The sequence below is a fragment of the Balaenoptera acutorostrata genome, chromosome 7, assembly GCF_949987535.1.
Source record: "Balaenoptera acutorostrata chromosome 7, mBalAcu1.1, whole genome shotgun sequence".
Classification (NCBI taxonomy): Eukaryota; Metazoa; Chordata; class Mammalia; order Artiodactyla; family Balaenopteridae; genus Balaenoptera; species Balaenoptera acutorostrata.
The window spans coordinates 13,560,788-13,575,793 of NC_080070.1; the positions used below are offsets into that span (position 1 = coordinate 13,560,788).

General features: G+C 47.2%; 1 protein-coding gene across 3 annotated transcripts in view; it reads right to left on the reverse strand.

Annotated features, from left to right (window-relative positions):
* The window catches only part of TMEM178B (transmembrane protein 178B), a 356,103-nt gene that overhangs the window by 36,097 nt on the left and 305,000 nt on the right, over positions 1–15,006 (reverse strand). For all 3 annotated transcript variants that reach the window (XM_057549740.1, XM_007177032.2, XM_057549738.1), the window contains one exon: positions 6–143. In XM_057549740.1, coding sequence (XP_057405723.1) covers positions 6–143 — 138 coding nt within the window. The remainder of the gene's footprint in view (positions 1–5; positions 144–15,006) is intronic.

Here is a 15,006-nt window from a genome sequence, read left to right on the forward strand (position 1 = left end):
CTTACCTCCCATGAGGAAGAGAAGCCCTGCCACATACTGCATCAGGCCTCGGTCCCAGCAGCAGCCCAGCACACCGATGATCCAGCCGAAGAGAATGATGGCCACCGCCATGCCCATGAAGCCGGCCGTCATCCTACGCAGGTCTGCGGGGAAGCAGGCAGGCAACGTTAGCATCAGAGCCCGGCACTCAGGGTCCAGGGCACCCCGGCCCCGGGCGAGGAGGCAGGGAGGCGACCTGCCCTTTACAGACAGGTTGGTACAACCAAGCTTCCTTTGCAGAGGACAGAGCCCCCAGTGGTGACTGTCTCCTCGCGTGCAAACACATGCTGGGACAGCTTGGTCCGTAAGCACAGGGAGAGATCATCATCATAATAGCTGCCATTTCTTTTACGTCTCCTTTGGGCCAGGCACAGCACCGGTCTTCCCAAGGCTTCTCTCTCGACCTTCTAAGATAGGTACTGTCTTTATCCCTATCTGAACAACGGAGCAAGTTGCTGAAAGCCATACAGTGAGTGGTAGCACAGGGCGACAAACCCCGATCTGTGCGGCTCTCCGGTCATAATCCAGCATTACTCACCTCTCCGGGCAGTGAGAACCAGACAAATGGACCGTTGGAGCTGGGCTGGGTCCTGGCAGTCTGGCTGCACCTGCCAAGGACTCCCTCCCTTCCCTCCAGGGTTCGCTGGTCTCCCAGGAGGTCAGGTGTGAGCATGAAGCTGCCGGTAGCAACGCTTTCCTCCTTCTCCAGCCCAGCCCCCAGGGGCTCAGCTTCCCTTGCACGTGAGGTTGCAGGGTGGGCACCACGCTTCCTGCTCTCAGACTGTACCCCCGAGGAGGCTTCCTCAGGTCAACCCGGTTTTCCAGATCAGGCCCTTCTCCGCTCCACGCCCCACTGACCCGCCAGACAAAGCCTGGCATAGGCGTAGGGGGGAGGGGGGCCGTCTGGAAAGGTGGTATTTTTAGCAGAAGGGAGAGGGCAGAGCTGCTGCCATGTCAGCCTCATTCAGCAGCTCGGCTTGGCTTCCTGCCAGTTCCAGCCCCGCCCTCCGGTGCCTCCTCCGCCCCACCCGCCTCCCCCACCTCCCCTGGAATCCGGCCTTCTCACCCCCTCCTGGGTAACACACCACGACGGGGCTCCCAACAGGAGCCATTTGTCTGGGCCTCTGCCCTAAGGGGTGGGAGGTGGGGATTTCAGAGCAGCCTGGAGATCCCTTGGGCATTCCCTTCTCTTGGAGGAAGGGAGGGAGGGAGGGAGGGAGGGAGGGAGTGTGTGTGTGTGTGTGTGCGCGAGCGTGCGTGTGTGTGAGTGATGCGGGGGACCGGACAGCAAACTATATCAATCCCCCCCCTCCCCCCGCCTCGCATCCAAGCAAGCAAGGACGCTCTCTTCTCATTCCCGGGAAACCAACACCCAGGTTTCCGTGGGGAGCACCTCACAGGCGTCACGTCCCCTCTTTGCCTCTCCCTCACTCCAGTGCAGAGCAAACAGAGGATCCCTGGCACAGTTTGGCTGGAGGCCTCCTGCCCTCCCTGCCGCCGCCCTCACGCTGGAGACGGATGTGGTCCACGTGCCTTGTCCTCACACTGAAGACCAGATACTGGCAGCCACCTCCCCGCCCTCCAGGGAGGAAGCCGGTTGGGGGGTGGGAAGGAGAACAGCAGCGGAGCCTCCCCCTGAGGAGGCGGGGGGACCTGACAGGGCCCCGTCCCAGAGGCGGAAGTCCACAGAGAGCCGGTTCCCGCTTTACTGAGCTCTCCTTGGTCCTTCCCAGCCCTGCTGACCCGAAGTGCCTGCTGCAGCCAGGTAGCCGTCACATCCGTCTCTCTTTGCTCTGGGGGCTTCCTCCACTCTCCACCGTAGTCAAGGGCAAGCAGGTGATGGGAATGGGAAAAGAGAGGTCAGGGTATTTTCAGTCTAAAGGAGATTTATATCCCCTTAAACAGGTCAGGAAATTTCTCTTCTATGCCCCTGTGAAACCAATGGTTCCCTTTTCAGTAACTGGAGGGTTTCTAGGAAGAATCTCGGCCGCTCTGCCAGCACTACAGAGGACAAACCTGCTGAAGCCCCAGAGCCTCTTCCCGCTGCACTTGGCCGGTACTGGTCCCTGGGCTGTGCAGACCCATGGGAGCAAAGGTACTGCCTGGAGGACTGAATGGAGAAGGGGTCCTGTAAGGTGTGCGCACTTGGGCCAGGGATGGAAAAGTGGGCTGGGCAGGAAAAGAGAAATGCAAATCGTTAAAAGAGGGAAGGGTACTGCTGCTGGTGGACGAAAGCAAAGTGCTTTACTTAGAAGAAAACAGAGCAAAAGGCAGGAAGGGAAATGGAGAGAATAATTCCTCTTCCAAAAGTCCTGAGACAGATAATAGTCATCTGTGTCCCAGGTCAGGGAGGTCTGTGCCTCCAACACAGACTAGGTACACTCTGCTGTCTCCCAAAGGCTTGGTCAACAAAAGCTGAGGATCATGTTAAGTTGTTGATCTGGAAAGAAGGATGAAAACCAGAGGTCAGGTCTGAGTATTTTCACTGACCTGGGAGGATATTCACCATCACCCTGTGAGCCTGATTTTGCTAGAGCCATGCACGTACAGCTGGTTATTTTGCCCTCAGACCCACATGGTAACTCAGGGCAGCTGCAGCAACAACTTATAAGGTAGGTAGGACAAGAAATATTCCTATTTTGCAGGATTTAAAGAAGTTAAATAATTTATTAACAGTCTCAAACCCGTGAACTAAAAAAAGGAGTGAGTTGGCTTATTGAGTTGTGTGGGAAAGTAAAGTTAAGATGTAATTAATGTATCTAGTATTTCTTCCTCCCAAATTAAGCCAGGATTATAGTTACAAGATTTTTTTTTTTTAAGACAGAAATTCACACAGAAGGGGAAACTAGGAAAGGAGACAGCGGCAGCAGAAGATTGGAAACCGTAAAGCTGAGAGACAGTGCAATTGCCTCAGCAGAACTGAAGAGCTAAGGCGAGAGCCAGCAGGGGGCAAGCTGAAAACCATCCTGCCAAATCCCCAAAAGGCTCAGGAACTGGCATCAAAAACCACCTTTGGATCAGGAAGTTAAGCAGAGGGGAGGGAGATAAAACAAGGATTTGGTACAAGTTGTTTGAGCAGGAACTAGAACCCTAGCTCCTCTCACCCACTCCACACCTCTGGGGCTACCCCCTTTCCCCGACCTCCCAGGGTGGAGTCGGCGTACTTAGGACTGGGGGTTGACAAGCTCAGGTGAGGGCTGGCCGGCACAGCTGAGGGTCATTATGCACAGAGCAAGTTGTCTGTGCACATATAGAATGTTGAATGCTTACCCTTGAGACCCCAGACCTCTTCTGCCTGGCTCTCAGAAGCAGACTGCCCTGCCTTTGCCCTATAGCCTGGAAGCTGGGAGAGACCTTTCTGGTGATGACCAGCACAAGAGAAAATATCTAGACACATTGTTACTGTGTGTTGCGAGGGAGGCATAAGCAGCCGCTCCAACCATCTACAGTGAAGCTTCCCATTGGCAAGCCCACCCCCGACTCAGGGCTTCCAGGCAGCCCCAAATACCTGAGAAAAGCTATAAGCTGTGAGAAGAAGAGCTTGAGGAAACAAACTGCAGGGAAAAGAAACAATAATTAAAAATTATTACTGGGAAATGCAAATCAAAACCACAATGAGATACCACCTCATACCTGTCAGAACGGCCATCATCAAAAAGACCACAAATAACAAATGTTGGTGAGGATGTGGAGAAAAGGGAACCCTTGTGCACTGTTGGCGGCAATGCAAATTTGTGCAGCCACTGTGGAAAACAGTATGGAAGGTTATCAAAAAACTAAAACTAGAACTACCCTATGACCCAGCAATTCCACTCCTGGGTATATATCCGAAAAAAACAAAAACACTAATTTGAAAAGATACATGTACCCCAGTGTTCATAGCAGCATTATTTACAATTGCCAAGATATGGAAGCAACCTAAATGTCCATCAACAGATGAATAAAGAAAATGTGATATATATATGTATACACACACACACAATGGAATACTACTCAGTATTCTATAAAAAAATAACAAAATTTTGCCATTTGCAGCAACATGGATGGACTTGGAGGGCATTATGCTAAATGAAACAAGCCAGACAGAGAAAGGCAAATACTGTATGACATCACTTATACGCGGAATCTAAAAAATACAACAAACTAGTGAATATAACAAAAAAGAAGCAGACTCACAGATACAGAGAACAAACTAGTGCTTACCAGTGGGGGGATGGGAGGGGGAATACAGGGGTGAGGGTGGGAGAAACAAACTACTGGGTGTAAGATAAGCTCAAGGATGTATTGTACAACATGGGGAAAATATAGCCAATATTTCTTAATAACTGTAAATGGAAAGTAACCTTTAAGAATTGTATAAAAAAATTTTAAAATACATTTAAAAATTATTAATATCCCCAAGAGACAAGAGAAGAAACATACTTTGCCTCCATGAAATAAGAACAGGATACTAATGAAAAGAACTCTCTGAAGAACAAAAATAACACCTTATAATAATGGGATCAAAATCATTGAAATTAATATTATAAAATCAATTCCAATTTATGGATTCACAGTCCTATCTTGTTCCAAAAGATTTAGGAGTCTTACAAAATGCACACAGTATAACAGAATAAAAATAATCAATAAGGAAATGAAGGAAAGAGAAAATAAAAAAATAAAAGATGAAGCCAGATATCACATTCACACACAAAATTTGGTCCACGATGTCCTTAGAAAGGTTATTATAGTCACCATATTTGGATTTAAGGCATTAGATATTATTTTGCTTATCTTTAAATCTTTGTTGCTTTTTATTTGCATTTGAGAAAATCCCAAAGGCCACTCTGCCTATGGAATGACCCACATATAGATGGCCCCATTCCTGCCCATCTGCATTATCCCATGTATCAATTTCATTTCTTTAGGAGTCAGAAACTGCCTTTTTTACTCTTTGTGATTGCTCACTGGGCTCACAGCAGTACTTTGCACCCAGGAATTTACATAGCTTGTACAGTTAACCCTTGAACAATGAGGGAAGTTGGGGCACTGACCCGCTGCACAGTGGAAAATCCACGTATAACTTATCGTCGGCCCTCTGTACACTTAGCTTCTCTGAATCCACGGTTCTGCATCCATGGATTTAAGTCAACCACGCATGTTGTGCTACTGTAGTATGTACTCTTGAAAAACACCCACGAATAAGTGGACCCATGTAGTTCAAAACTGTGCTGTTCAAGGGTCAACTGTTATTTCTTTCCTCATCTTTTCCTGCCTTTTTGTAGAAAGAAGGAAGGAGGCAAGGAGGGAGGGAGGGAAGGAAGTTGGGGGGAAGGAAAGGAAAAGGAAAAGGAAAAAGAAAACCTAACTCAACTATCTGAAGCCATGGAAAAATATTATGCAGGGTCAGCCTAAGAATAATCCCCTTGGAAAGAACTTGGAATAGTGAGTTGGGCAGGCAAAGGCTGAGATAAAGAAAAATCTTTTCATGAATTGTGTTGGGTTTGAGTCTAATATCTGTACTCCACGACCGTAATGTTTGACATTCTAATGTTCAAAATGAGAAAGGTGCATTCTAAACTTTTTAGAAAAAGAATTTAGCTCAGTGCAGTGGAAAGGAGTGGGCAGAAGCGGGTGGACGATGAGGGCAGTGGAGGAAGAAAACCAGGAGAACCATTAAATAGAGCTAGAAAAAGCATTCTCCCTCGTGGAAAAGTTTTTATTTTGAAGTTTACACTCCTATTAACATTTAAATTGAAAGGTATTGCTTGCAACTCTACATAGGAAACCAGGATATCTGCATTTAAATAAACACCACTCAGAGAAGGAAAATATATATGGGCTCTGAATTTCTTTCTATTTGCTCTTTAAAGAACTTGTACAAAAAAATTGATGAGGACTGGAATTTTCTTCTCATTAAAAAAACAGAGATGGTGAGGGTAAGTATGGGTTAGACCTTGCTGTGTCAGTAAAGACAGGAGATGGGGAGGGCAGACACTATATTAATGGTCCAGGGTGAAGAGTATGGTGAAACCAACAAGGTCATGGTCCTCTTCTGCTGGCCACGTGGGGCACCTCTGCCTGATATGAGCACTGCCTTGGCTACAAGGATGGAAGAGTGTCAGCTGTCCTGGGAGCTGGACACGCATTCACAAATTAATCAGTCCCTTTGGGGTTCAAGGTCACAAGAACTGGAGGGCAGAGCAAGGTGGTGAGGACAGAACTCAGTGCTTTTGCCCCAAGGGATCAGTCTGGAAGGTAAGAAGTGGAGAGAGAGAGTTGGGCAATGAACATGTTAGCCGGGGGGTCAACTCAGGACAAACTGATTCACCGGGGAAGGAATATTCCAGGAACCAATTACTGCACAGCAACGATCTCTGAAGGAAGTGGGGCTTGATTCTGGGTAACCACACAGAGATTCAACAGATGGGGATGCAAGCACGGATTCTTGGAATCAGGCTGCCCTGATTCAAACCCTGGCTCTGCCATGTACTGGCTGCGTGAACTTGAGCACGTTAGTCCCTCTCTCTGGATCTCAGTTTCCACATCTATAAGGGGAGGTTATAACAGTGCCTACCTTCAAAGGGTTATTAAGAGGATTAAATAAGTTATTATGTATAAACTGCTTAGAATAGTACCTGGCACAAAGCTAGAGCTGTACAAATGCAAATAGAAATGGAAGACACTTAAATTAAAGCGGTTCTCTTTTTTCATACACCACATCTCTCCCACGTGCTGTACAGGAGCATACAAGAGCTAAGCAGCATGTTGGGGTTAGCCCCGAAGTAAGGATTTGGTACCCAGAGGGAACAGGTTTCTGGGGTCTGTTCTTGCACCTCTCTCAGGTACCAGGAGAGGCTGAGGTGAAGGCTTTATGTTCCTATTTGTTAATATCGAGATGCATCCACCCTAGAGTGTTGATGTTCTTATCCTCGGGCGACCCAAAACAGCTAGAGGCCATGGCAGCTAATAGCAGAGGTGCCGGGGGCCACAGAGGCTGCTTGAAACCTGGGCTCTTGCATTGAGCACTGTACTGATCTAAAAGGAAGAGGCATGGGGCAAGACCATAACTTTTCAGTCATCTAATTAGTTAACACTGAAACAGAGAAGCAGCTCACAAATCTGGAGTAGGAACCTATGTTGATGTCTTCTTTGTATATATGATTAAAAGGTTTTGCCTATGGCTTTCTTCCAGAGTACAGGTTGGTTCAGCATCGTGATGCAGTTGTAGTTAAGAAACCATTTTTATGTGAAAACAAAATAGTTCCTGGGTTTCCATAAGAAAGTGCCCTCTGCCCATCCCTGTGCCTCCATCTTTCTCCAAGAGCCCCGTGTTCCAGTCATGAAAAAACTGCAGTTCTCTGAAAGGCTTGGCACTTTCCTCCCTTTCCTTGATGGCGCTGTGCTCTCTGCCAACATGGCTGCCCACATGTTCCACCTGGCAAGCTTCTCACCATCCTTAAAATTTCCCTAAAAAGTAAATGTCTGGGAGGCTTCCAAGGTGCTTTAGCCGACACACTGGCGTCCAGTGCTCCAGGCTCCCGTAGCACTTGGCTGATCATCACTCCTCTAGCACTCACCACGTCTTACTGTAATTATTTATGTCTCCCTTCCTCCAGCAAACGTGAGCTTGCTCAGGGCTGTGGTCGTGTCTGGTTTATTTTGTCTTCCCAGTCCCCAGCGCGTTGCCCGGCAAAAGCAGGTGCTCAATAAATGTCTGCTGAATGAGATCACCATCCCACCCTGTAAGGACTACTAAAACTGCATGCACCGTGGACAAAAGCAGAGTGAGGCAGATGCGCTTACCCAATTCAACCCACTTCAGCGACTCAAACGTCATTGTGACTTGAAGCCAACTTCTCTCTCCTCCAGTCTTATTTTTAAAACCAGCATTAATTATTGCTTAACAATTCAACGTAATTTTTTGCTTTTGTTTTTTTGTATACACAAAGAAAACATCAACATAGGTTCAGGTTCCAGATCGCATAAAGTCATGCAACATGGGGGCTCCTTACCATAAAGTTTAATGAGCACATGTGAAACCCCACAGATCACGATCCCAACAGACCTTTCTGTGCTGTCCCCACAAGTCAGGAAGAGACCGTGGGGGAAGGTAGTTGCTGTAGAAATGAGAAGTGGTTTCTGGGTCAGAAGACGGGCTTGACGCTTCCTGCTCCTCAACCCTACCTCCGGATTAGAGAGCTGCCATAAATAGGGACATTATGTGATACAGCCATATACAAATCACATCCACTGTCAAGACAAGGGAAGGCAAATTGCAAAATTTGTACCCGCCTGATGAAAGAAAGCTAGGTCAGCAGCTAAAGCAAGTGCCTGGAGAGAAGAAAGAATGGGGAAAAAACCCAGAACTGAGAGGCAGAGTCCCAAACCAAAAAAGCCTCAAGAATGACTCCCTTCTCCCTGCTGCCACACTGCTGAGCCAACAACAGAAACTGCAGACAGGAATGATGAGAAGGAAACTGCAGCTCAGCCAACCAGATACACGCGAGTAGACCCCCTGGGTGCCCAGTTCTCTGTCCTCGGGGGTCTTCCTGCCGGGAACGATGAGCTAAACCAATACAGTCGCTATTCCACCCTAGAGAAGCTCCCAGCTCTCCTCCTCTAGATCACGTGTCACTGACAGCTGCTCTGAGTGCAGAGGACAGAAATCGGGGTGGCAAGAATGTGTCCCCAGAGAGTCCCCACAAAGCAATGAGAAGATAGGAGCTTTAAGACACATGGGCACCTTAGAGAGCACTATACTTTCCAGAAACATGCTGCAGGCGCCTGAGAATTGGTTGATGGCAAAGAATTTGAAAGGCCTGGGGAAGGGGAAGATAAATAGGAATGAGCATTTATCGTGCATCTACTATGCGCAAGGCGCTGGGCTGGGCAATTTACATAGGACACGCCCGTGAAGCCTCCCAGTGGCTCTATAAGGAAGATACTATTTCTCTCATTTTGTAGACTTAGATATGGAGACAATGGAATTTCAGTCGATCAAGGTCACAGAGCCAGTCAGAGGCAGGACTGGGAAACGGCCTCCATCTGCCCATGCCCTTTCCATTCCTCAGTCCTTTCCAGATTCCGTGCCGCTTCAAACCCCAGAAGAGAATTTAACATTCAGTAAAATGTAATGGAATATCATTCAGCGATTAAAATTACTCTTGTGAAGAATGTCAATGACCAGGGAAAAGTTCACAGCAGAATATTAAATGAAAATTAATGCACAAGCTTATCTATTCCATACAACCCCTAGGCTACAGTGTACATACGTGCATCCATACGTGCATGTACATACGTGCGGGTGTACATACGTGCATGTACACCCACGTGGGAGAAGCAAGGGAGGAGTACCCCAAATGCTAACAGGGAGCCTTTCTGGGTTGTGATATTTGGGGTTTTGTTTGTTCTTTTCTACAATGAGAATGAATTCCTTTAACGATGAAGCGTTGAGTTCTCTGGGAGATGTGAGCTTTACTGCTTTTTAAAGTTCTAAGTACAAATAATGAGGCACACCGAACTGATAGAAGACGCTGATCTCAGGCCTGGCCACAGATTCCTTCTCATGAGTACCCCTTCTTAAAGACACACTGCCACTAAGTAGTTTCTTTAGTTTTTTTAACAGCGAAAACAAAAGACTTGCCAAGCTCCTCTTTGGCCAACAGTTATGTACTGTGGAAATACTTGCCATTGGAGGGCAGTGCTTCCTTTACCTGGCAGCTCCAGCTCAGGCCAGCACAGGAATGGGGCTCTAAGATGTCACTGCCCTCCGCTGCCATTCCTTCTGCATGTGATGCTGTCAGGGGCCCCTCAGTACTCTCTCTCTGACTATATCCCATGCTTTAGGTACTAGGTACCTTGCAGATACCCTAGAACCTCAGATGGCTCACACAAATGTCTCTATAGCAATCTTCTCACCCTCAAATGTCCCTTCCACTAATGAGGGTCCCAGGAACAAGCACAGCAATTTCTGCTTGAACGACACGATGGTGTAGAGATAAACAAAACACTGAACTTGATGTCAGAAGACCTGCATTTGAGTCCCAGTTCCCCCCGTGCTGGCTGGGATGCATCGTACAGGTCACACCGAACTCTTAGTTCTGAGGCCCAAGAACAATACAGAGAGAACAACAGCGGAGCAGAGAACGGTGGACGGTGAGCCCCTGCTCCCTCCGCATTCTCCAGCTGTGAGGCCACACGGCAGCCAGGGCTACACGCGGGTGCTGAGGACTTGAAATCGTCATCAAGCACCTGAGCTGAGACGCGTACGTGTAGAATACACACCAGCTGTCAAAGACTTGGTATGAGTTTTCATCAAATATCGCAATAATCTGTATACTGATTACATGTTGATGGGACAGTATTTTGGATATACTGGAGTAGATAAAATATGTGATTAAAATGAATGTTATTGTTTCTTTTTACGCAGTTAATGGGGGTAGTAGAACATTTTAAATTGGATTACGGTTTGCACTATATTTCAATGGACAGCACTTTTTTTTTTGAATTTGCTGTGTTGGCAACACAGCATTTATTTATTTATTTTTTTAACATCTTTATTGGTGTATGATTGCTTTACAATGGTGTCAGTTGCTGCTGAATAACAAAGTGAACCAGCCATATGCATACGTATATCCCCATATCCCCTCCCTCTTGCGTCTCCCTCCCACCGTCCGTATCCCACCCTTCTAGGTGGTCACAAAGCACCGAGCTGATCTCCCTGTGCTATGCGGCTGCTTCCCACCAGCTATCTATTTCACATTTGGTAGTGCATATATTGGACAGCACTTTCTAAAGAGAAGGGTAAGACATCGGGCAGAACTTGCTACGAGGGTTTTGCAACTTGCAGTGTACTCTCCACCTTCAGTTTACACACAGAAGGAGATTAGGGGGCAGAGACTGAAGAGGGAGGGTTCTCAGAAGAGAGTCAGCAGAGGGCTGCGTGTTTCCCTTCCTCCCACGAGAGCTTCCCCACTCCCAGCACCACCTCCTCAAGCCAAGAAAAGGGCCCTTGAGAGAACCATTTAGAGAGCGGCACACAGGTACCCTAGAGTTTAGAGGACACAGGGCATGGTACCTACATGTGGTCCGAAAAGATGAGGCGAGGAGCCGGTTAGAGTTGCCCTTGAAAGCAAAGACAAAGCTCCACATCCAGAGTCTGGCTGGGGAAGGATCCTGTGCTTTCTCCACGGGCCAAGTGGAGGCCAACGAAGACTAAAGCTTCCTAGAAAAGACGCGACCCAAGAGCTTCACCTGGTAGGGTGTGATGGCTACAACAGAGTCCTATGAGGGGTAGCACCAAAATTGGGGGCTGAGGAAGGAGTGGGACCAGGTCAGCTGGAAGGTGCACTGCCCACACCAGGAGACGATGAGGCGTGGTCAGTCACTGAGAAGCTTTTCCAGAGGAATCACAAAGGTGCCCTGCAAGAGACAGATCAGCACTTGGGCCGTGCTGCATGCAGGGCACCAACAGACAGCAACGCCACCAGGCAAACAAGACCCCGTGGGCCTTTTACCCATCCTTCTCCTGACCCCCCCCCCCCCCGCCCCAACCCTAGAGGAAGCAGAAGTAGTAGAGCTCAAGGGGGGCAGGTATGGAACAATGCTGAAGAAGGAGCAGAACAGACCTTCTTTCTTACTGCAGGTTTCCAGGAGGGGGTCAAGCCCATGCACTGGGGAAGGGAGAAGATTTAAACCAGATACAAGACTGACATTCTGATACTAGATTCGACCCAAATGTTAATATCTACAAATGCAAGTTTACTAATACCTGAAGGTTACCCAAAGAAACTGTGGGATCTCCTATAGATGTCAACTAAGAACGGGAGATCAGACAGAATGGGGCTAAAAAGGTTGTAGTGAGAATAAAAGTTGTAGATGCAGCCTTTTCAATTAATTGGTTAAAAATGATCTTATACAAGTCATATCTGAAACAAGAATGGTAACAATACAGCCAGCATTTTTCACGTGTCAGGCATGTCCTAAGCACTTCCTATACCTTATCACATTTAATCTTCCCAACAAATTGATGAGTTTATAATGCTCCTTTTATTGATGAGATAATAAGTAACTTGCCCCAAGTCAGGCAGCTTGCAAGTAGGAGACTCCAAAACCCAGGCTTTTAGTCACTTTGCTCTGCAGTCTCCTGGAGTCATTGACCAAGTGACATCTGTGACAACAGCCCTTTGTAAACTGTAAAGTACCACCACAAATACCAGTGATCATTTATGTTCCCTGGCAGGCTGCAAGGCAGAGGAACAAACACAATGCACCCAGCGGGCGTTACTGGTATCATCTAATGTGTATTTAGCAGCCTCAGGGCACACTGGTCATTACAAACAATATGGGAAATCCAAGACAAATAACTTCTCCCCCTCCCCGGCCCTTCCCCAAGTCTTTAAATTTGCAATTCAGGCAAATTTTGTTTTCTAATTTAGAAGTATGATAATGAAGGGCCTAAGAAGTGTGTGCTTGCCTCTGGCCACATATAAGCAGAGAGGTTTTCAAAAGGCCATGTGCATGGGGTGGCAGGAACAGGCAGTGTGACAGAAAAAAAAACAGGGTGCTTTGGAGTAGTAAGGACCATGGAATAGTGGGTGAGCACTGCCCTGGGCAACAGGAGATCTGGTCTTTGACCCCTGCTACTAGTTCTATTACTTTAGGTAAGTTCTATAATTGCAGGGTTCCTCTACTTTCTGAAATGGGGATAACAATACCTTTCCTGCCTGGAGGTCTGGGGGTAGACCAGATGATTCTGCTCTAGCAGCTGTGATACTCAGTCCCATTTTTGCAATATGCCAGCCTGTCTTTAGCTCAAGAGACGGAGCACAATTCAAAAATAATGGGTAGGGCTTCCCTGGTGGCGCAGTGGTTGAGAATCTGCCTGCCAATGCAGGGGACACGGGTTCGAGCCCTGGTCCGGGAAGATCCCACGTGCCGCGGAGCAACTGGGCCCGTGAGCCACAACTACTGAGCCTGCGCGTCTGGAGCCTGTGCTCCGCAACAAGAGAGGCCGCGACAGTAAGAGGCCCGCGCACCGCGATGAACAGTGGCCCCTGCTTGCCGCAACTAGAGAAAGCCCTCGCACAGAAATGAAGACCCAAAACAGCCCAAAATAAATAAATTAAAAAAAATAATAATAATGGGTACATTACTAAAACACTAATACTACATCCTGGAGTCATTTTTGAGGAGTGCTGAATGATCATAAACCAAGCAGATAACATAAATCAAGGGAGGTTGTACGCCTCCCACAAGGCTGGGAGTCCCGGGCATGAGACACAGAGCCGCCTCCTCTGCGTGGTCCACCTTCCATCCCCGACTCTGGGTCTCTCCCTGGTAAGGGGATGCTCGCTAGTGATCAGTAGTGAGTGAGTGGACTTGGATGGCCTCTCTTTCCCCTTATGCCTTCCTCTGTGGCTCTCCCGGCTTGTTTTTGGAGGCTTCCTGTGACCCAGGCTTCTTTGGCAGATGGTTAAATCTCATTCAAATAAAGATCTTGCCAAGAAAAGGGTCTCTGTAAGGAAACTAAAATTATATCATACCCTCCACTTAAAAACAATTCATCAACAGAAATTCCCTCTTTGGGGTCAACTTATACTCATTTATTCATTCATTGCATGTTTAGCAAGCAGTAGCTATGTTCAACAACACAACTGGGTCCCTGGCTTCAATGAAGGTACTTTCCAGGGAGAGAGACAAACGATTTCCATATACGCATACGTATCACACCATGACAGGTGGTGATAAATGCTATAAAGAAAAATAAAGTAGGTAACAGGGATGAAATGCAATGGGGCAGAAGTGGGGGAGTTGCTAATTAACAGAGGGAGGTTAGAAATGATCTTAATAAAGTGACACTTCAGCAGATACCTGAGGCAGTGAGGGAACAGACAGGTGGATATCTGAGGGAAAGGCATTCCAGGAAGAGGGAATAATAGGAGCAAAAGCACTAAGGCAGGAATCTGCTTAGCACATTTGAGGAACAACAGGGAGACTACATATTCTACATAATCCTGTATGATATTTTTCTCTACCCAATTATTAGTGTAACACGCTGACTTAGAGCCATGGGATAAATCCTAGTGATCGTCTTTGTACCAAGTACAAAGAAGTACTTGGTATAACCAGCTAAGTTCTCTTACTACTTAGGGAAAGAAAAGCAGTAGAATTGATAGGAATTGGTGACTAGTTAAACGTGAGAGATGAAGGAGATACATCACTGATGACCCCCAGGTCTCTGGCTTAGATAAGGGGGAAAACGATGATGTCACTGACCCAGATACAGAGTAAAAGAAGAAGCAGAGAGTGTTGCGCCTCTGTTTGAATTTAGTTTTATTTTTATTCATTTTTTGGAGGGGGATGGGAGAAAGAATGTGAAGGGCAGGTCTTGTAGGAGAAGAGAGGATGCTAAGGTCAGTTTGTTAAGCATTTAACAGACATCTATCCGGAGATGTCGCTTATAGCACTTCTCGTAAAAGTGAGAAGAGACAAAGGCCAAGGACAGCATTTGAACATCCATATTTAAGGGATGAGAAGAGGAAGAGAAGAAGAATGAGAATGGATGCCTCATGAGGGCCATCACGGGAGGGAAAGGAAGAAAGGTTTCAATGATGGCTAATGATGCTGAGATCAAACAAGACCTAACATCAGAAAACAGTCAGCAAAGGCTTGCCGGGCACTGATTGCGTGCGAGGCATTGTGCCAGCCACAGGGAACACTGCAATTCATAAGACTGGCATGGTCTCTTCCACACAGAGCTTACTAGATTCACAAGTAGGAGGTCCTTGTGAACTTGGCTTCATGGGCTCCTTGAGTGGAAGTCGACCTCATTGAGTTACTGGGAATGAATAGGAGGTAAGGAAATAAAAGTCACTCTGACACTCTGCTTTCAAGTAGCCTGACTCTAGTGAAGAGGAGGGAAACGGAGAGACACTTAGGATGGAACGTGGAGTGACGGGGACTTTTCTTTTCCTAAAGTCTTTA